Source organism: Tupaia chinensis, unplaced genomic scaffold, assembly GCF_000334495.1.
Source record: "Tupaia chinensis unplaced genomic scaffold, TupChi_1.0 Scaffold143894_1, whole genome shotgun sequence".
NCBI classification, from domain to species: domain Eukaryota; kingdom Metazoa; phylum Chordata; class Mammalia; order Scandentia; family Tupaiidae; genus Tupaia; species Tupaia belangeri.
Genome location: NW_006203745.1, coordinates 781,144 through 804,794, shown reverse-complemented (window position 1 = coordinate 804,794; position 23,651 = coordinate 781,144). Strand labels below are relative to the sequence as shown.

At 36.8% G+C, this 23,651-nt stretch overlaps 1 protein-coding gene across 1 annotated transcript in view; it reads right to left on the bottom strand.

Moving 5' to 3' along the window:
* Positions 1-23,651, bottom strand: part of UBA6 (ubiquitin like modifier activating enzyme 6) — an 84,285-nt gene that overhangs the window by 60,246 nt on the left and 388 nt on the right. The window contains exons 2-7 of the mRNA XM_006165321.3: positions 19,881-19,943; positions 12,278-12,372; positions 11,152-11,180; positions 5,391-5,485; positions 4,761-4,872; positions 85-165 (exon numbers count right to left, since the gene is read on the bottom strand). Of these exons, the coding sequence (XP_006165383.1) occupies positions 85-165; positions 4,761-4,872; positions 5,391-5,485; positions 11,152-11,180; positions 12,278-12,372; positions 19,881-19,943 (475 nt within the window). The remainder of the gene's footprint in view (positions 1-84; positions 166-4,760; positions 4,873-5,390; positions 5,486-11,151; positions 11,181-12,277; positions 12,373-19,880; positions 19,944-23,651) is intronic.

Sequence of the window (23,651 nt, the reverse complement as noted above, 5' to 3'; positions counted from 1 at the left end):
CCCTCTCTTGTCAAATTATAAGCAAACAAATAATAAATACAGTTAAATAAAATAATTCTTTTAAAAATATAATATTATTACTACCTTAATTGGAGGACTTTGAGAATGGCAAAACTCATTGATCTTCTTCTGCAAAGGAAGTTTCATCTCAGTCACTACTACACACTGTTGAGAATGAGAAATTTAAGAACAGAAAAAAATGCACAATTATTTTAATATACAACTTTTAAATCAGAGGCATGTCAGTTTGCATTGTGCTAAAGATACATTGTTATTCTCATAAGAAATTACTACTCTATTTTATTCCCTTCTAAGGTTAAGATCATTAGAAGTATAGATTTGCTAAAGTAAAAACATGGGGAAAAACTGGCCAACATTAAATTCAATGACCATTATAGGCTTTACAATTAGAAACAAACCTTAAACTCTATGTGGTATTTAGTGTTCCAAATGGCTAAGCATCTGGTTTACCTGTTAGTAGCATAGAAATACTAAACTAACCATCAAAATATTTTCATGCTAGCTTCAAAGGGTGACTACATTATTTGTTTTTAAGGAGAGGTTTTTGCTATAGGACACGTGCACATGCCAGAGACACAGAGAGAAAGAACGCGAGAAATCACCCCTCAGGAGGGATGGCTACACCGCAATCCTTTGGTTTCTATGCTCTTCTTGGGACTCTGGGCATGTGTGCACACGCGTCCAGCATGAGTTTTATGTCGCCAGGATCAGGACTTGAACTGTAGTCAACTACGTGGGAAACCAGCGATGTAAACATTACGCCAACTATTGGTCCCAACAACTATTTTATTTTTTTAGGAGAGGTTTTTGCTATAGGGTGCGTGTGCCTGCTAGAAAAACAGAGACAGACAGAAAGTGAGAAATCACCCCCCAGGGGGGATGGCCACGCCGCAATCCCCTTTCCTCCACTGTCCTCTTGGGATCTTGGGTATGCACACACATGTGCCCGGTGTGAGTTTAAGCCGCCAGGTCTGGGACTCGAACCACAGTTGATGACATGGGAGTCCAATGACATAGCCATTACACTAATTGCTGGTCCCATCCACCAACTACATTTTTAAGAGATACATTAATTAGCTTAATTTTTTAAAATTTTAATTCTGAAATTCAACAGATGTGTTACATAATAAATCTCCCTTACAATGTCATTACAAAAACTACTAGATTTTATTATTTAAGATAGATGATAATTTTCAATGCTTATGCTAGCTTTTCATGATCATCTTGTAAGATAATTAGAGAGGTTTTTAAATCAGATTTTCTAAGTACCTTAGACTCACAGAGGTCAAATATGTTAAAATAATTTGTCTACAAAGTACCATAAGCAGAAACAGGCTCTCAGTCCAGAGCTTTCTTGCTGTTGGTCTCCATGAATTGGATAATTTACTTCTATTATTACATGTCCAGGTATGCATTTAGTTTTATTTTACTTAGAATATGGTGTAGAAAAGAAATTCCTTCACGGGTCTCCTCCTCTTTTTATCTCTCACTGGGTATGACATAAACCCAAGGCCCTGACTACTTTTCATTCAGGGTCATTCTTCAGGATTATATTTGCTGTGTATCAATAAAAATTTGAGGATGGGGTGAAATCTCCTTGAGGGAGAAAGAAAAAGACATATTTACTGCTTGCAAAAAAGAGCAGGTTCCCCAAGCTCAGTGTTCTCCTCTAAAGCAAACCATTCTATGTGCAGGTACCCAGTGACTCCTCTACAATATACTTGTGGTTTTAGGGGGACAAAAGAATACCTAGTAATGCCTTACTTTCTGCTAATACCCTAAGTAAAAGTCTCTGAACCAGGAATCTTTATCTTTTGCCAGTATCAATAAAACAGTCTAATAGGCTAACTTATCAAAAATACACAATTTAACACTAGACCCAAGATACACTGAATCTGAGGATTTACATTTTATTAGTGCTGGAAAATTGTCAGTTATAATTTATCTGAATACTGCCTTTTTCTAATGCTCCTTTCTAGAAATCCAAGCTCATCAACAGGACCTTATAATTCAAATTCTCATTCATTTTTTCTTTTATTTCTTTGAGATGCTATCTCAGTAATTTCCTTAGATCTACCTTTCAATTCACTATGCTTATTCTATCTGAATCTATCCGTTTAATCTATATTTTAATTTTTTAAACTATATTTTGATTTTTAGAAGTTTGCCTTGGTTCTTTATCATATCTGCCTAGTCTTTGAATCTTTATCACACCTGCTTAGTCTTTTACAACAGTGTTTTACAATAGTGTTTTTATATTATATATTTAATTCTTTCTTTCAAGATTTACCAGGTTTGAACATTTATATTTTTATAGTCTCTTTGCAGTAATTCTATTCTCTGAACTTCTTGGAGACTTAATTCTAGTTCGTTATATCTGCTTCATCATTTTTGAATTTCTTTTTTCTTTTTATTTTGGATTGTGAACTCATCCTTAAAGACACTTTACACATTGGAATACAGTATGGCTTAGGTGATGATATTTTTCTTTAGGTTTGTTCAGTACTTTATCTGTTTGGCATTCTTGGGTACTATAAAATTACTTTTTATAGTAAAATTACTTTTTTTTGGAGAGGTTTTTGCTATAGGGCGCATACACTCGCCAGAAAGACAGAGAGACAGATCATGAGAAATCACCCCCCAGGAGGATGGCCACGCCACAATCACTTCTCTTCCATTTTCCTCTTGGGATCTTTGGCATGCACACACACACACGCCCGGCATGAGTTTAAGCCACCTGGTCTGGGATTCGAACTGCAGTCAACTACATGGGAGTCCAGCGACATAGTAAACTATATTTTGATTTTTAGAAGTTTGCCTTGGTTCTTTATCATATCTGCCTAGTCTTTGAATCTTTATCACACCTGCTTAGTCTTTTACAACAGTGTTTTACAATAGTGTTTTTATATTATATATTTAATTCTTTCTTTCAAGATTTACCAGGTTTGAACATTTATATTTTTATAGTCTCTTTGCAGTAATTCTATTCTCTGAACTTCTTGGAGACTTAATTCTAGTTCGTTATATCTGCTTCATCATTTTTGAATTTCTTTTTTCTTTTTATTTTGGATTGTGAACTCATCCTTAAAGACACTTTACACATTGGAATACAGTATGGCTTAGGTGATGATATTTTTCTTTAGGTTTGTTCAGTACTATATCTGTTTGGCATTCTTGGGTACTATAAAATTACTTTTTATAGTAAAATTACTTTTTTTTGGAGAGGTTTTTGCTATAGGGCGCATACACTCGCCAGAAAGACAGAGAGACAGATCATGAGAAATCACCCCCCAGGAGGATGGCCACGCCACAATCACTTCTCTTCCATTCTCCTCTTGGGATCTTTGGCATGCACACACACACACGCCCGGCATGAGTTTAAGCCACCTGGTCTGGGATTCGAACTGCAGTCAACTACATGGGAGTCCAGCGACATAGCCATTACGCCAACTGCTGGTCCCAGTAAAATTACTTCTTATATTAGGTTCTCAGGTTGGGAATTTCTGGACTTCTCAAATTGTGAATTTCTGAATTTCAAGGATTATAAAGTTGATCTCCAGACTTGTATGAGGACCCAGAGTAGATCTCTATTTTTCATCCAGAGCTCAAAAGGAAACAAAACAAGCTTCTTGTTCTGATGGGCAAAGGTTCTTCTCATCCACTCTCACAGAGGGTATAGCTCCCTTAGGTTCCAGCTTTATAATGGGGAAGGTGTCTCAATTCTCAATTCCATTTCTCTATTTTATGTTGACCTAAGTGTGTATCTTCTGTTTCTGTTCCCCAAGAACCTCAGTTACTGTGACAGCAACCTCTGTCGCTGATACTGACCACAGACAATAGTTCACTAGTCTCCCATTAGCTATCCCCCCCAACCTTTTTTTTTTTTTTGCCCTTGAGCATCTCCCTTTTATTACACTGAGCTCAGGTAGTCATTTAAAAGAAAATCTGCTTGACAAATTCCAAGTGTTTTGACCAAGATGGATTTAAGTTATCCAATCCAAATTGGAGATGTAATAATATAATTTAATCACACATACAAAAAAAATCAAGGTCAACCTAGTCACTTTTAGTACATCACAAGTGCTGAGAATTTTTATGGCTGCTATTTAACAAACTGTAGTCTATGGTACGTTGACTTATTAATCCATATATTTTTCTTCCCTGTAACTGGACTGTTTGCCCACTGCTACAGAAAGAACAGAGTCACTTTCCTGCTCCTTGACTTTGGGCTTGATAATGTGACCTGTTTGGCCAATGGGATAATAATGAAAATAACATAAACCGAGGTTTGAAATTTGCTTGGGTGGCCAGACTTGTCCTTTTGTATTTCTGCTATTGCTGTGAGAACATGATCTGGTACCCTTCTGGTCTCAGAATAGAGACAAATGGTTGCAGAACCCATACTCTAGAGTTCAATCCAAGCTGATTCAGCCTCAAGCAGCTGAAGCCCAGGACATGCAGATGCATGAGGAAGAAATAAATGCATGTTGCTATAAACCACTGCGTTTTGAGTAATTTTTAATGCATGTTACTGGGAAGATAGCTAAGTAATATAATTGCTTTGTTATTAGTTCTTAGATCTCTTAGCTAAATTGCAGCATTTGAAAAATATTATTCTAATAGGAGTCTTCTATTTTGATAATTTTTGTTCTGCTCTTCCACGCACTAGGCTAAATTAGTTATACCACAGTAAACTTAACAATTTGCTTTGGAATCTGTCAAGAACATGTCATACAAACCTGATATTTATCTAAGAAGGAGAGATCTGTGGTTTCATTGAGAGGAACAGAAGACGATGTGACATGAACGTATGGATTTAGTTCTGCAATATGATGAAGTACAGCTTCAGCCCTAAAAAAAAAAAAAAACTCTTTACTATTACTTTGTTTGGTATAGTCAATCTCTTAAAGCTGAACACTATCAATATCAGAGGAACTTGATATGTTATAAAATATCAATAGGAACTTAATTAATAACAGAAGAAAGAAACCCAGGACTTATTTCTCTTTACAGGTAACTGTACAATTTTCAGCTGAACTATTGTATTCGATCTTAAACCATACAATCTCTAAGTATACCATTATATTTCCAAGTTTCAAGATCTCTGTCTCTTAGTGATTGAGAATTACTAAAGACTTCTTTTAATAATCTCAAAGAAATTCATTTCTAGGTAGTAGTGTAAATGTATAAAAAAATTTGAGAAATACAAATACCTGAATAAATATATACCAATACTTACTTATCTGCAGTAGTATGAATTTATGGTAATAAGTTAAACAATCATAACTGAACTGTTGTTCTAGATAAAGGACACTAAGGAATTGAGAGAAAAAAAAAAAACTCTTCATAATACATCAAAGTATCTTCACCTATTTCTCATATTAACAACATCATCTTCACAGAGGAAGAAGTTAGTTCCTAGATCCCATGCTTGGCATCTTTCTGTATCGTGAATTGTGAGTGCCTTCAAAAAAAGAGAAATATAACTATTTAAGTGAGGAATAAAACAAGAATGCTAATTATCTCTAGAACTACTTATACTGTTTTGGAAGTACTACTCTATACAATGAGAAAATAAAAAGTAATTACAGGCATAAGAAGAAAATATAAAACTAGATTTGTATGTAGTTGATATGACTATTTATATCTGGAAGTACCACAAAATTGATGGAAAAACTATTCTAAATAGCAAGAAAATTTAAATTTAAAAAGGGTAGTATATTATAAAATCAACATAAAATAATCCAAAAAATTATATAAGCGAATACTTAAAAATACTACATATTCTAAGTAAGAAAGATAATTAACAAACTAGAAGGAAAAATTCTTGTAACTTTTATCATAGGCCACAAACATAGAAAAAGAGAGGATACATAAACAAGGAATATACTGAAAAAGACATGTATATAGCTATTGAAAATATGTAAAGATCTTCAGCCTTGCTTAGGAATGAAGTATCTTTTCTCACTCATAAGACTGGCATAAATTCAAAAGTTGACAACATATTCTATTGGTGAGGTGAATCAGCCACTCTCCTACATTACTGATGGGAATGTGAAGTGGCTCAACCAACTTCAATGGAAAGAAGTATCATATATATGAAATAGAGTCATCTCCAGGATGTGCTGTTAAGTGATAAAAAGCAAGGTGGAGAAAAGTAAAACACCTTACGAAAGGGAGGAGGATATAAATACATGTACGCACACATAAACAGATAAACATGTGTGTGTGCGCATTTGCCTATATTTAAAAACAGATGAACAAACCAAATAGAAAATTGAGTGGCCTAATAAGTGAACGTTGGAATAGGATAGAGGGAAGTTAGACTTAACTACCAGAGAAATTATTTACAATAACCTTATAAAAAGCAGTTAATCTAGGTAAGACTTTAAAAAGTATTAAAAAACTTAAATTGGGACCAGCAGTTAGTGTAATGGCTATATGGCTGGACTCCCACGTAGTCGACCGTGGTTTGAGTCCTGGATCCGGTGGCTTAAACTCACACCGGGTGCGTGTGCGTGCATGCCCAAGATCCCGAGAGGAGAATGGAAGAGAAGGGATTGCGGTGTGGCCATCCCCCCTGGGGGGTGATTTCTCGCTTTCTGTCTCTCTGTCTCTCTCTGTCTGTGTGGTGAGCGCACACGCCCTATAGCACAAACCTCTCCAAAAAAAAAAAAAAAACTTAAATTGTTTTCAATAATATATTGTTACTGATACTGGAATTAGTATTCTGAAGTTAATTTTTGTAGGTAAATTTTATAATCTTGGATAAAACAAATAAGTAAATAAGTTAGTGCCATTAGGAATCAAGACTCTTACAGTAAGAGAAAAGAGATACAAATGTAAATTAAGGAAATAACCATCTTATAATCCAAAAATGTGAATTAGACATTTTATAAGTAAGACAAATTCATTCTTTACTCATTATAAATACCCTAGCTCTGTCCACCAAAAAGATTTTATGAATAGTAAAAAAAAGACTACTGGAGTTGTGTCAAAAGAATCAAAATCGAGAAGAGGATGCTAAAGATGAAACAATCTGAGCACTAATGAAAATAACAAATACAATGAATCAAAACACATCAAATATGCTTAAATCCATGAGCTTATTATAATGTGCACACACATACAAATTTACTGGTTGTTGAGAGGATGACAGGAAATCACTGATAATATTTATTTTTTTAAAATTAATTTTATCATCATCGTTATTATTAATTTGCTATAGGGCATGTGTGCTCACCAGAGACAGAGAGAAGGGGAAAGTGAGAAAGTAAGTTGCCAGGTCCAGGACTTAAACTATGGTCAACTACGTGGCAGTCCAGCACCCTAACTACCACGCCATCTGCTGTACTGGAAACCACTCATTTTTAAAACTCGTAAATAGAGGAACAACTGAGCTATTATCCTATAGTTTGTACACATGAAATCTGTACTTTTGTGAAACCAAGTAAGTGATGAATGAAAAACTTTCTAAAATATATGTCAGCCAGCGGATGAGGAAGGAAATGACAGAGTATCACTGTTGCCACTGATGGGAGTATACATTATTGCCCATTGCCTTGCCAAAGAATCTGATTATCTAGATGTAATTACTACTTTGAAGAAAAGCAGAGACAGAGGTATATGTGATAAATGACTGTTTTCAACAAATAAACTGCAAGGAAAAAAAATATCAGGGAAGGGAGACCTGTAGATTGTAAGAAACCAAGTACAGTATATAGATTTTACTTGGATGCAGATTACAACAACACAAGCTTTAAAAAAAGTTCCTTAACACAACTGGAAAAATTTAAACTCCAGATATGTGATGACTGTTAGGTAGATATTTGATTGTGAAGATGGCCCAATGCTTCCTATCTCCTGGTATTCAGGCCTTTGTATAATTCCCTCCCCTTGATGTGGGCTAGACCTACTTCTGGGATTAGGTTACGAAAAGCTGTGAACTGCTTGCTTACTCTGATGAAGCAAGTTGCCATACCATGAGTTGTCCTATGGAAAAAGTCACATAGCAAGGAACTCAGGATGACCTCTGGTTAACAGCAAGGGAGAAACTGAGGTCCTTAGTTCAACAACCCATGAAGGAACCAGCAGTTAGCATAATGGCTGTGTCGCTGGACTCCCACGTAGTCGACCGCGGTTCGTGTCCCGGACCCGGTGACTTAAAACTCACGCCTGGCGCGTGTGCGTGCGTGCCCAAGATCCTGAGAGGAGAATGGAGGAAAAGGGATTGCGGCGTGACCATCCCCCCTGAGGGGTGATTTCTCGCTTTCTGTCTCTATGTCTCTCTTTGTCTGTCTGGCGAGCGCACGTGCCCTACAGTGAAAATCTCTCTCTCAAAAAAAAATAACAAAAAAAAAAACCATGAAGAAGTGAATCCTATCAATGACCATGTGAAAAAGCTTTGGGAACAGACCTTTTCTCAGCCTACTCTCATGAAGACTGACTGTAGCCTTGTGAAGAGAGACTGAAAAAATAACAGGTAAGTCACGCCAGAATCGTAACACTCAGAAAGTGAGATAATAAATGTTGCTATTTAAGCTACTAAATTTAGGAGTCAATTGTTTTATGTAAAAAATGTTACATTTTTAGGTGTGAAAATGGTATTGTTTTTAAAAGACACACTTATTTTTAAACATACATATTAAATAACATTTAAGAATAATATGGACATATCTGAGATTTACATCAAAATAATTGGCAGTTGGGGACAGGAGGAAATGAGATATACAAGGGCACTTTACAAAGCTTATGGAAAATTAAAATTGAAAGATAAAATGAAAAATATTAGCTTTTTTTCTCAACATTAGCTTCATTTTTGTAAGTGATGATAATGATACTAGCTTTTAATTCACTTATAAAGAACTGAGGGTCCTGGGAATTTAACCCTATCAAGGCTGCACTTTTTACACTATTAACTAAAGAAAAATTGGTGCCCTTTAAAGATTTTTCTTTTTTAAGACTGGGAAACAAAAAGAAGTCAGAAGGAAGGTGTATACCTAATGATTTCCTATCAAAACCATTCTAAGAGACCAGCAGTTGGCCTAATGGCTATGTCGCTGGACTCCAATGTAGTCAACCGCAGTTTGAGACCCGAACCCAGCGGCTTAAACTCATGCCGGGAGAGGAGAATGGAAGAGAAGGGACTGCGGAGTGGCCATACACCCCTTAGAGGGTGATTTCTCACTTTCTGTCTCTCTGTCTCTGTCTTTCTGGCGAGCGCATTTGCCCTATAGCAAAAAACCCCCCAAAAAAAAAAAAAATTGGGGACCAGCACTTAGTGTAATGGCTATTTCGCTGGACTCCCATGTAGTCAACCACGGTTCGAGTCCCAGACCTGGTGGCTTAAACTCACGCTGGGCGCGTGTGCATGTGTGCCCAAGATCCCAAGAGGCAAATAGAGAAAGGACTGTGGCATGGCCATCCCCCCTCGGGGGATGATTTCTTGCTTTCTATCTCTCTCTGTCTGTCTGGAGAGTGCACGCGCCCTATAGCAAGAAAAAAAACCTCTCCAAAAAAAAAAAAAATCCAAAGTTGCCCTTGCTTGATAAGAGGAATGAACAGGAACATCTTCATGGTGTAGAAGGATTATCTGACGAGGTTTTCCTAGGCATTTTCTGCTGAAGCTTCTGCTAACTTCCTCAAACAGCCTCATAATAAAATGTTATTGTTCTTTGGCCCTCCAGAATGAGGGCCAAAGCAAAATGCCTTTGGCACCCCAAAAAAACAGTTACCATATTTTTGCACTTGACCAGTCTGTGTTTTCTTTGACTAGAATATTTCTAGCTCTTGATAACCATTGCTTTGATTGTGCTTTGTCTTCAGGATTGTAATGGTGTGTTATCTCCTGTTACAGTTAAGGAAATGCTTCAGGATTTTGATCCCATTGGTCTAAAATATTCACTGGGGACCAGCAGTTAGCTTAATGGCTATGTCGCTGGACTCCCATGTAGTCGACTGTGGTTCGAGTCCCAGACCAGGTGGCTTAAAACACGCTGGGTGCATGTGCATGCGTGCCCAAAATCCCAAGAGAAGAATGGAGAAAGGATTGCGGCGTGGCCATCCCCCCCGTGGGGGTGGGGGGGTGATTTCTCGCCTTCTGTCTCCCTCTGTCTGGTGAGTGTACATACCCTATAGCAAAAATCTCTCAAAATAAAATAAAATAAAATAAAATAAAATAAAATTTTCACTGAAAGTTCTGCTCTTGTTTGCAGCTGGTGTGGATGCAACTGTTTTGGCTCCCGTTTAGCAGAAAGTTTACTCAACTTTAATTTTTTGGTCAGAATTATATATAATGAACCAAAATTAGATGTGTTAGGTATTGTTTCTGCTGCTAATATAGTGAGTCCTCTCCAATTAGGGCACCGACTATTGGGGCATCAAAAAAGTCATGGAGTACTTTTCTATTTTTTTTCTATGCAAAAATATGTCAGTACTTTCTGATGACCCAATAGATTGATTTTTTTCCTCTTACAAAATGATGTGGATAGTCTGCCACCGTGGGTATCATCTTTGACATCGTTTTATTCCTTCTCAAAATGAATTATCCATTTGTAAATTGCTGACTTATTTGGAGTACTGTCCACATAAATTTTTCATAAAACATCAATGACTGTACCATACTTGCTTGCACCCAAGCTTCACCAAAAATCTGATGTCTGTTCTTACTTCAATGTTAGCAGACTTCATGTGGCTCTGAGGGGCTCTTCTCAAACTGACACCTTATTCTTTTTAGTGCCTTAACTATATTCTGCTCAGACATGTTACAATAAATTCATATAGGTTTTTAAAAATGCAAAAAAAAAAAATGAAAAAGAGGTCCATGTATAGTTTTTGTCATAATATACATCTTTCATGAACTTTCTGAAGACCCCCCGCCCCAATATAAAATGAATGTGTCATGAGAGGGTAATGACACTGTGGGATGGGTACATGGGATTTTGTTAAACTATTCTTTGTGTATTTTGAAATTTCCATATGTCTTTTATAAAAAGTAAAGTAGAGCATTAAAATAATTTTGCTATTAACTGGAGAAACAATAATTAAGTCAAAGTGTAAACAATATTACCACTACAGTTAAGCAAATAAATTCATAACAATTTTTCTTACTAACAACAATAAATCACTTACCTTAATCCCCGCAAGAACAAGATTTTTTGCTTTAAAGGGAAATGAGAAAGGAACAGTTTAATATTAAGAATGCATACTAGAAATGTCTTCTCAGAGTTTGGTTACATTTCTGACTGGTTATTTCTAACTTTTGATTTTATTTATGGACTTATTTATTAATTTAGGGAGAGGTTTTTGCTATAAGGCGCATGCACTCACCAGAAAGAGAGAGACAGAAAGATAGAAAGCAAGAAATCACCCCACCCAGGGGGGGGGGGATGGCCATGCCGCAGTCCCTTCTCCATTCTCCTTTTGGGATCTTGGGCACGCACACACATGCACCTGGAGTGAGTTTAAGCCACCAGGTGTGGGACTAGAACAGCAGTCGACTATATGGGAGTCCAGCAACGTAGTCATTATGCCATCTGCTATTTATGTACTTATTTCAATTTTATTTTTAAACTTTTGATAGAGGGTGTGCGTGTTCCCTGGATAGAGATGGGGATAGAGGAAGGAGGTGTGAGAAAGCAACCCCTTGTGGCATGGCCATGCTGCAATCCCTTTTCATCCATTTCTCTATCCTATAGGGACGTGGGGTATGTTTTGCAAGTTGCCAAGTCAGGGACTTGAACTGTGTGGTCAGTCTTATGAGATCTAGTTGCCTTAGTCTTATGAGATCTAGTTGCCTTAACTACCAGACCAGGTGCTGGTCCAATTTAAACTTTTTTACTGTTCAAGAAATACAAGTTTCTTATTATAAAAAAAAAAAAAAAGTTAGAAACTAGATCTACAAAAAGGAAAAAGAGAATTTTGCATAATTATACCACCTTAAGATACTCCTACTCCTAAAATTTTAATGTATGTTTCCAGACATGTTTATGTGCATTGTCATAAGAAATTAAAGGATAAAGAGAATGACCATTAACGGCCGTTAACATCTCAAAAAAATAAAAGAAGCAATGAGAGTCATTATTGGTTCCTTGAATAAAAATATAACTGTATTATTAAACAGTCTCGCCAAAAGAATAAAAACTGAATCTGATCAAGATATGGGTCCTTCATAGGAAATGCAAAGGGATTTTTTATTCCTTAAATAATCTGTTGCTTGAAAGTAAAACATAAAATTATGAATAAAAATATTGCTTACCAATTTCCAAACCAAGACCGCCCATACCACTCAAGAATACATGGGACTTGGCCATCTTCTGCATTGCTGTGTCTCCAAGAACGTACCTCTGTCGACTACATGTAAAATACAATGAAAGACAAAAATTAATTCATCAAAGTTATATATCCTTAAAGCTGTTTGCAAACAGCCCTGGAACTAGCTACTGCCAACAGATTTGTTTTGGATGATTTGCAGTGTTTAAAAATTTGAATTAATTGCCAAATATATGACATATTTTGAAAAACTGGCACCACTATCTACATTCTCTCAAAACAAAAGACAGATGGAGTTGAGTAGGAGTTACCCTGCTTAGAAAGAATTACATGCTCTAGACTTACTACAGTTCCATACTTTCCAGTTTCTTTCACTTATTAGCTCAGCAGCCATTACAGGTTTACAAGTTTGCCATCTCTACTTTAAATCTTATCTTTAAGAACAGGATTTCTGAGACCAGCAGTTAGCATAATGGTTATGTCACTGAACTCCCATGTAGCTGACCGTGGTTCGAGTCCCAGACCCAGTGGTTTAAACTCACTCCAGGCACGTGCGCATGCGTGCCCAAGATCCTGAGAGGAGAATGGTGGAGAAGGGATTGAGGTGTGGCTGTGGCCATCCCCCTGGGGGTGATTTCTTGCTTTCTATATCTCTGTCTGTCTCTGTCTTTCTAGCGAGCACACACGCCTTATAGCAAAAACCTCTCCAAAAAAAAAAAGGATTTCTGAGTCAAAAATTGGTTTTCTTCTTAAAAGTTCAGATGACTTAGAATTATGCAGGTTTTAAATATTATTTTAAATATAAAAGCTGGTAAAGAATATAAAAGACCCTGTTAAGTTATGCATCCTAAGCCACAAGGTAGAATTAAAATGGGAATTTCAGAAAATATATATAGGCAATTTTAAAGTCACATATATTAGTAAAATCAATAGTAAGAATTTATCTGAAAAAACATCAAGAAACTTGATTCCATATCAAGTTCTTGAAGATACTGTAATTTCCAATGAATTCTTATGAGAATTATTTGAAAGAGGAGTTCAGTATAAATAACAATTTCTGAATTCCCAGAGTTATGAATATTTACTTTTGGAATTGAGGCATACACATTTAAGGTTATCGTGTGTTCAAAAAATTAGTATTTATTTCATTTCCATTTCATCTTTTTACACTTAATATAAAAATCTGAAAAGGGATTTTCTGTGTAGCTAGATGAAACTTTGTAACACAAGGTCTCTGTTTTCTTCCTCGTTCACTACAAAATAAAACCTACCCTTTTATTTTAAATCAGCAATCAAGATGTTTTTGAAAGTAAAAACTAACCACTTACTCAGCAAATATTTATTGAACACCTAAGGACAGCATACGTGAAACAGTGTCTTACATAGTCTTAAATCCCTTGTGTACCCTTACTGATAAGTTTTGCCTGTTTTTTTCTCTCTCTCTCTCTTTTTTTTTTTTCCTGTATCTACTATAGGGTGCATGTGCTCACTGGAGAGAGAGAGAGAAAAAAAGGGAAATAGAGAGAGAGAAAGCACATCCCAGGAGGATAATTACACCACAATCCCTTCTCCTCTTGAGATTTTGGGCACGAATGCACATGAAACAGAGTGTCTTTCAAGCCACTGGATCTGGGACCTGAACTGCCATGTGGCTGGCCATGTGGAATGCAGCTGCCTTACACACCATGCAACTGGCGGATCCAAGTCTTGCTTGTTTTATACTTTATAAAGATGGGACCACTTTGAATGTTTTCTATGTCTTGATTACTTTGAATGAAATTATATTTATGAGATTTATTCATATCCAGCATAGAGCTGGACATTAATCATAATTTCTGTTGCAGTCTATTGTACCATAATGTTCTACTGCTGTCATATACCATAATTCAGCTACTCTACAGTTTTGGACAGTTATCAATAATAGGCTATAAGCATTCTTATAAATATCTCCTGGTGTTGTTTCTCTAGTAAAGAAAATGTAGGGGCAAAGAGTATGTACATCTTCAATTTTATTAGATAATGCCACACTCTTTTCCAAAGTAGATGTACCAATTTACTCTCCTTTTGGAAAAGTATGAAAATCTCTAGTTTCATATCCTTGTTGAGCAGACTTGATCTTTAGAAGTGCCTGCTACAGGGCTACTCCTTGGTTGCCTGTGAACATTGCTCCTGAACTGTTTCTAAGGTTAATAAATCTACTCTTGAATTTTCTTTTTTTTCTAATTACCAGAAATAAAAATTCATTAATTTTCAGATATTCTCCAATTTACTCAAATAAAAGGTTAATGAGTACCCCAATTTTGAATAGCACTTTATTGTTTTCTAATTTTAATTATGATTCTTTGATTTATATAGTAATCTAAAGTATTTTTATAGGAAAGTTACCTTTTATGTTGATGTTTAGCTTACATGCATTGTGTATAGGCATAATTTCACTTTTTAATTTTTAAGAATTTCTTTGGCCAATTTTACAAATATTTCATATGTTCCTAAAAAGAATGCATATTCTACAGCGGTTAAAAATACAATGTTTTTTATATGTGCACTAAGTAAATTTTAATAATTACACTGATTAATCTATAACTGTTCTTTTTCATCTGCTTATTCTCTTGATTACCAAAAGCAACATTTCAATAATCTCCCACTACAACTGGAAATTTGTCTATTCTTATATCCCAGTAGCTGAACAGGACCTGACATGTAATAACAATAGGTAACAGTGAGCTTTTATTATGCACCACACATTTTTTGAGTATTTTACTCATACTAACTCATTTATTCCTCACAAAAGTCTTGTGAGGTAATTTTTGTTATTATTCCTATTTTCAGATGGAAAGCTTATGCACACAGAAAATAACTTATAAATAGCGGGACCAGCAGATGGCGTAATGGCTACATTGCTGAACTCCCATGTAGCCAAACACAGTTTGAGTTCCGGACCTGGGCCTGGCGTGTGTGCATACGTGCCCAAGATCCCAAGAGGAAGATGGAGGAGAAGGGATTGCGGAGTAGCCATCCCCCCGGCGCGTGACTTCTCGCTTTCTGTCTCTCTTTCTGGTGAGCGCACATGCTCTATAGTAAAAACCTCTCAAAAAAAAAAAAAACAAAAAAAACAAAAAAAACAAAAAACAAATCCAAGTAGCGTAGGTAAGTTTCAACTCAGTCTAACTTTAGCATCCATATTCTTAACTATGCCACAATGCGTAGAGATGAAGAGAGTTAACTCATGGGCCAGCTCTGCTGTGGAGCAACAATGTGCTGCTCAAGAGAAGCTGGATCCTACATGGTGTCCACGGTCCAACTCTCCAGTCTGCTGGGCCTGAAACATGCTGGACATACACACAAGTGCCCCAGATTTGATGGGAGGGACTGTCTAGTTTTCTTAGATTATATTGAGTCATAGGAAAAGTCATGATGTGTTTTTCTATGCAAAGTACTATAGGCAGGGCCTTTCCTTTATATAGTACTGTATCTCTAGTGACTGCCAAGGCCTGACACATCACAGACACACAAAAACAATTTGCTGATTTAATAAAAGGAATAAACTGGCACACAGAATAAAAACAATAGTTTTATGGTCTACTAGCTAGAGAAATTTGAACTCTATTTTCTATATTCATAACCATAAAAACTACGTTAAAATGTCTTTCACCTTTGTCTTTTTCTTTTTTATGTGCAAATAATGAATGACATGACATAATATGGTTATAAACAACATGAACATGTACTAGGTCATCAGGAAAGTCATAATGTAATTTTCAATGCAAACTATCATCACTTTCCACATCATGACTTTCCCAAAAACTCAACAGATAAAAGTACAAAAACTAGGCTAAACCGTGACATGGTTATTAAGGTGGTTGGATCCTACATGGCCAACTCAATAAGTTTTGAATCCTTGACCTGGGCCACCTGGTGGTACAGTGGTCAGGGCAGCTAGATCCCACTTGTCAGACCCTGCAGTTCAAATCTCAGATTTAGTGGTTTGAAAATTACACCAGGTGTGTGTGTGTGTGCACCTGAAATCCCCAAAGGAGAGAGAAATGGAGGAGAAGGGATTATGGCATGATGATTTCTCACAGCTGGGTCATTCTCACTCTGTCTCTCTGGAAAGCGCTCATGACCTCTGGCAAAGGAAAAAAATGGAAAAAGTACACGTGCTATGGAAAACAATATGGAGGTTCCGCAAAAATTTAGAAGTTACCATATAATCCAGCAATTCCAGTTTTAGGCATCCTCCAAAAGAACTGGAAACAGAATCTCAAAGAAATATTTGCACTCCCATGTTCACTGCAGTGTTATTTACAATAGCCAAGAGAAAGGACAATTTAAATGTCCATCAATGAAAAAATAAAGATGTGCTATATATACTCAATGAAATATTATTCATTCTTTAAAAATCAAGGAAATCCTTTCATATCACACAACGTGGATGAACCCTGAGGACATTATGAGTGAAATAACCCAATGACAGGAGGACAACTATGTCATGAATCCACTTACATGAGGTCCTCAAGTGTGAAACTCATAAAAGCAGAAAGAAAATAGTGGTTAGCAGAATATAACAGCTAAACTGCCATATTCTATAATTTTGGTCAAGCAAACTTCAGTTTACTTACACGGCACTGTTAATGGAAAATTTAGCCATATATCGTCTTAAAATTATATTTATTGGGGCCAGCAGGTGGTGTGGTGGATAAGGGCACTGGATTCCCACATGGCCAACCATGGTTCAAGTCCTGGACCTGGTGGCTTGCTTTCTCACTTTCCCTTTCTCTCTCTCTCTCCACCCAAATAAAGGAAAAAAAAAAAATAACAAACGGAAATAATTCTTTAAAAAATTATATTTATTAATCAGCATTATAAGATTGAGAGAGCAGAAAAAAGACTTGCAAGAATTTTGACTAAATGAATAAAATCAGCTAATACTATCTCAAAGAGTTGCTGTTCTTTTACCCCATGAAGAATATGATCAAAAGGACATTAAGAATATAATTACAGTTTAAGTCCAAATTTAAAATGATTTCTGAAGTACATTTTACAACCAGAAGACCATATGTACAATAATTTTTAGGCCCAGCTGTGTTGGTGCAGCAGCAGCTCATAGCTCCACAATGCTGGAGCTGTATGAAAAATAGGTGTTTACTTCTTTGGTCTAACTGTACGCAACAGGCTTCTGCATCCATGATCCTTGCTGGCTGGGAAGGCTAGAAGGGAGTATTGCAGACTGAGACTGTGGACAATGTCTATCTTTCTCTTTCATGAAGGAAATAAATGAATAAACTTAAAATAATTTTCACATAAAAAAGGTTAAGTGCTGGTTTTCTACCTCTTACTCCATGAGGATATGACAAAACAGAATTTGGAATCAGTATCTCAGGTGGTATATGAAGAGACTTCAAAACATACATGGAAAAATCAAATTAGGGGAGAAGTAGAGCCACAATGATGCCATGGCTGGAGAAGTCCTTGGTTCACATCCTGGGACCTCCCAGAGCAAGCTAGATGTATTAGGTCACTGGGAAAGTCATGATGTATTTATCTATGTTTTTCTATGCAAAAATACACCATGACTGTCCCAATGACCAAATGTATGCATGTGAATGACCATGATCTGGGATGGCTGAAACTGGAAGTGAACTGTGGTGTGAGAACTGTGTCAAAACTGTATCTTTGTCTCTCTCTCTTGTTGAGAAATTACAAACAAAAAAACTTTAAAAATATAATGAGAACAGTTTTTTCATAATATGCTTCTCCATAAACTTCTTTGAAGACCCTTTGTATATCAATTCCTAATAAAGTACTCATTAATAACTCTGTATCCCACATTAAAAATAAAAAAGTGAAGAGCTGAATACATATTGGGCCTATCCTTCCAAATTCTACCTGTATAAAATGAACTCTTCATAATTATGAGGAAATGCAAAAACTTTCAAACTGATACTAAGCTATCTTTCAAATAAACAATTCCAACTAATAAAATAAATTTTTAGAGTAACAGCAACATATGTTTTTTGTTTAATCTTTCTTTTAATTTGCCAGAGGGTACAGTGGTTGCCAGAGAGAGACAGAGAGAAAGCACTCCCCCTCCCTAACAGTAAGAGGAAATCACATTGTAATCCTTCTTCTCCATTTCTCCATTTTGTTAGGATTTGGGACATGAATGCACATGTGCCTGGCATGATTTTTAACATGCCAGTGCTGGGATTCAAACCACAGTCAGCCATATGGGATCTAGTTTCCCTAACCCCTAGGTTATGGGGTTGGCCATTAATTCTTCTTATATTACAGAAAAAAAGTAATATGTTGATTTTATGGAAAAGTTTATGGAAGTATGATTAAACAGGTTCAATTAGGGGATGAGTGGGTGGCATAATAGTTATGTCATTGGACTTCCACGTAGTCAACTGTGGTTCAAGTCCCAGACCCAGTGGCTTAAAACTGATGCCGGGCATGTGTTTTAAAATCTCAAGAGGAGAATGGAAGAGAAGGTATTATAGCATGGCCATCCCCCAGGGGCTGACTGCTTGCTTTCTATCTCTCTTTCTGTCCTATCTCTTAAAAAAAAAAAAAAAAAAAGGTTCAATTAAATTCTAGTCAAATCATAGGTCTTTAATCAGATAATACTTTTCCACAGTCTAAAATTACAAACGTATAGTATTTTAATAAGATTGCACTGCAGTAATTATATTCTCTTGATGCTACTATATAACCAAAGTAAAATGGATTGTTTTATAAGGCACCACTGTCAAAAACATAAATGTATACTATTATCCAAAAACGAGAGGCATATTATATATACTAGAATGCAAAATCCTTCTTTGTCCTATTGCCTAAACTTAAAGCAACTGAAGTTTAAATAAATATTATTAAAACCTTGGGAAATAGATGGCGTAGTGCTTACATTGCTAGACTCCCAAATGGCTGACCGTGGTTCGAGTCCCAGACCTGGTGGCTTCAAACTCAAGCCAGGTGCGTGTGTATAAGTGCCCAACGTCCCAGGAGGAGAATGGAAGAGAAGGGACTGCAGTGTGGCCATCCCCCGCTGGAGGGTGATTTTTGCTTTCTGTCTCTTGGGCAAACACATATGCTCTATACCAAAAATCCTCCCCACACACACAAAAAAAAAAAAAAAAAGAAAGAAAGAAAGAAAGAAAGAAACCTTAAGACTATAGTAAAATCCTAAAACTGCTGGAACCCTAGTTTTTTGTAAAATTTTATCTTATTCATGAATTCATGATAGAAAATGTGTGCGCATTAGAAAGATGAGGGTGGCAGGAAGCACCCCTGACATGGTCTTGACATACCATGATCTGTCCCCCACAATCTTGAGTATATATACACACTTGGCATCCTTTAGGTTAACTGGACTGGGGATCTGAACCTGCAATTGGCCATGTGGCTTCCAGGCCTATGGTTCAGCATACTATTGATTATGCCACAAAGGCTAGACCTCTAACTGGAGTAGAACTCTAAGGATATGCATTCAAAATTCTGCACAAATCTAATGGTATCTTCAAATAGACTACTCAAGTACGTGAGAATGATGAAAAAAGAAAGGTACGCTTCAGTTTCTAGGAAATTCTTACCTGTATAATGCATCATCAATCTCCACAGATTCTGTTGACATGATTGGCAAATTTTTATTTGTACTGGAAAAGAGAAAAAGAGAAGCTATAAGAACAAGTACAGTTATTAAATAGTCACATTTTCAATGTAACATTCAATTATACATGAGACCAAATTCACTGATTACTAAATAATTTTATAAACCAAGTATATATTTTATTATATATCACTTTATTCAGATTTTTAACACATGCTAAAATTGAACTCACTGACTACTTTCTCTGTCTTGTGTATATTGTAAGATTATAAACTATTTTATTCTCAAGTATTGAGTTATCATTGCTACATATATTCAGATCGATCTATAGTTTACCAATTTGTCCCTAATATTCTCTGTATATAATCATTCACCCTCGTGGAATTTACGATATATTACTGGTATCTAAAGTGATTTTTGCATATTTGATATCTTCTTTTACCTCCTTACACAACTGTCAAAACAATGATTGTATTCTAATGTCTAACTGGCATCACAACATAACAAGCTTGAAACAGAATTCAATTCCCCTGATGTTTCTCAATTCATTTTCTGGTACCATCATTTACTCGACTAGGACTAAAACCTAAAGATTTTCTTGCTTAACTCATTTCCCTCACTTTCTACATTTGTTAAGTCTTGCTGCTCTGTCTTCACAAGTGATCTCAAATCTGATCACTTGTCACTACGGAATCAGTGCAATCTCAAGCCATGTTCAACCTGAATTCAATTAGGGGACTAGCAGGTGGTGTAATGGCTATGTCATTAACTAGTTAGGCTTCTCAATTTCCACGATTACCCTACCTCTTCAGTTTATTCTTCCTATAACAGCCTGAGCATTTTAAACAGCTTTATTTTAAATGTAGTCAGATATTATTCTCTGGCTTAGAATTCCCTTCAGGGGATTCCTTTACTTTTAAAACCAAAATGCAACACCTTAACATGCTTAAAAAGGCCTATGGGCTCTGTCTCCCTAATTATCTCTCTACTTTGAACTCCCAGCACTCTCCCTTTTATTTAGTACCTTCAAGACACACTGTTTGTTGTTCCTCAAAAAGTCTTCAGAGTTTTTATACTACTATCTTCTCTCTGATTAGAATGTTCTTCCTTCAGATCTGATAATTGTCTTATCATTGAAGCCTCTATCAAAATATTGCTTCCCAAATATTAAGCAGATCATTCCTGAACAACCAATCAATACAAAGCTCCCCTTATCCTTAGATCACTAACTCATTAACCTGTATTTTCTTCAAATTGTTTATCTTTAACTGCTTATTGTTCTTCTCCCTCCACCAGGAGAATGTATGGTCCCACTAAAAACTCATTACTATACTCTAATACATAAAACCATACCTGGTATTCAACAGTAATAGATAACCCTGTGCTACACAGTTTTAAGTGCATTGGATGAATTAAGTTAATCCTTACAATAATCATATAGGATAGGTACAGTTGCCATCTACAATGAACAGAGAAAAAAAAAAAAGAGGCTGAGAGAGATGAACTAAAATAACTTGTCCAAGGTCACAAAGCAGGTAGATAGCACAGCCAAGGTCTGAAACCAGTCAAGCTTTTTTTTGTTTGTTTAAGATCTGTTCTAGAGAGCAACACACTTGAAGAAGAGAGACAAAGACAGAGAAAAGGGAAAAGTGAGAAAGCATCCCTGCTGGGGGATGGGGGAATGGCCATGCCACAACCCTCTCTCCTCCATTCTCCTCTCTGGATTTTGTGCATGCATGCACACGCATCCAGCATGCTTTTCTTTCTCTCTCTCTCTCTCTCTCTCTCTTTTAAGGTTTTTGCCATAGGGGATGTGTGCTTGCTGGAGAGACAGAAAGAGACATAGAGGGGGGAGGAGTGAGAAGTCACCCTCCAAAGGGGAATGGCCACATCTCAATCCCTTCTCTTCTTCTGGGATTGCGAGCAGACACACACATGCACCTGGTGCGCCACCAGATCCAGGACTCAAACTGCAGTTGCCATGTAAGAATCCAGGGCTTTTAATCACACCACCACCTGCTGGTCCCTACGTTCAGTATGCTTTCAAGCTGAGCAGTCAGAACGCAGACTACAAAGTTGGCCCTGTAGGACCCAGTTGCCTTAACCACCATGTCACTGGCAGGCCCGTCGCAAAGCTCCTGACTATCACGCTACGCTGCCTGCTGCCTCTTACAGCAGGCATAAAGGAAATACTCAAGAAATATCTGATAAATGAATGAATTTTAAAAATAAGAAAAACAAAAGCTAAGTATACTGGTGTGACAGGTATACTTATTACAGTTATACATCATATACAGCAGTGTGTCCCAATTTCTTCACAGAATGACATACAAAGAAAAATGTTATTTGTAGGGAACACTGGGAGGCAGAGTTGGCTACCAGGCAGAGACCAAGCTGGGAATTTGGGCCTGAGTCACTATGACAGCTGAGATCAATATTATCTTGGTTCACGAGTGCAAGCCATTCTTCACTTTGGGAAGCTCTACATGTCACGTATAAGATTCTAAAAACATTGTGATAGCATGAAATTCAGGCTTGCGATCCAAAAACCTGGGCCTGGTATTGATAAATAACCTAAAGGATATGTAAACATAGGAGATTAAAATGTAATCATGTATTTTCCTAAACTTTGATTGGTACCATCAAATTTCAGCTTCTAACTAACAAAATGGATAACTATTACAAAAACCAAGCCAGAAGAGAATGTGTTCTAAGAGATCAACTATCTAATAAAAACCCACAAACAGTGCTTTGGCTTTACAATGAAATAAACAAAAATTTCTTATTATATAGTTTCCTATTATCTTACTCCTAGTACATTTTTACTTGCTGTCTTCCTTGCAAGGGGGTGTTGGTGAGGGGGTGACAGTCTGGTGGGTAAAGCTCTTGAGTAAAAATGGTAAGAGGTACACAGTCTAACCAGTTCTGTCACTTAGTGGTATGACTTAATTTTCAGAAAGTTTTGCCTCCCTAGAATGTTTCAAGAATATTTTAAAAAATATTAAAATCTACAAGACAACAAAAAATTCTTCAAGTAAGGAGGGGTGAGGGTGTCTGTATTACATAATATCCCCCCAAGTATATCTGACAGTATTGGCAACTGCAGACAATATCGTGATACTATAAGCATCCCTTCAGTCTGACACTGGCGTAAAAGCTACAGGTTATTCTTGTCATTTCACGATGACAATAATACACCCACCATTTCTTATCTTCCGCATATTGTATTCTGATAGTCAGCAGACTATAACTACGAGCTTTATTAACTATGAGATGTCCGAAAGGGCAACTATTAGCCAAGAAATCGGCAAAGGCCTAGCAAGAACGTTCTCCTTTAATTTAACCGAGGCGGGAGAACCTCAACGAAATTGAGAAATAAAAACGGGTAACTTGTGTATTTTATCCCTCGTTTGTTTATTTATTTTTATTATAGTCAACAGAGGCCTCGAGATGTCCTGACTGCCACTGATCCATCCTCAGCAAGTTCCCTCTGGTAACAGTTTTCAAAGGAGGATCCCAGTGGAGGACCGTGCACAGTGACGCGCCCAGCTCTCATCTTACGAAAAGGAAGAGGGAAGGCGCCTGGCAGAGGAGGGAAGGCACACACCAAGCCACCCGGGCCAGAACTCTCCGGGCGCAGCCCCCACGTCCTGTAACCCTGTAGGAGCGTGCAGGACCACAAGCGGAACTGCGAATGCGCTAGAAGCGGCGGGAAGTGGACCTTTTCTGCCGAAAAGCCGGGAGCCGCAGAGGC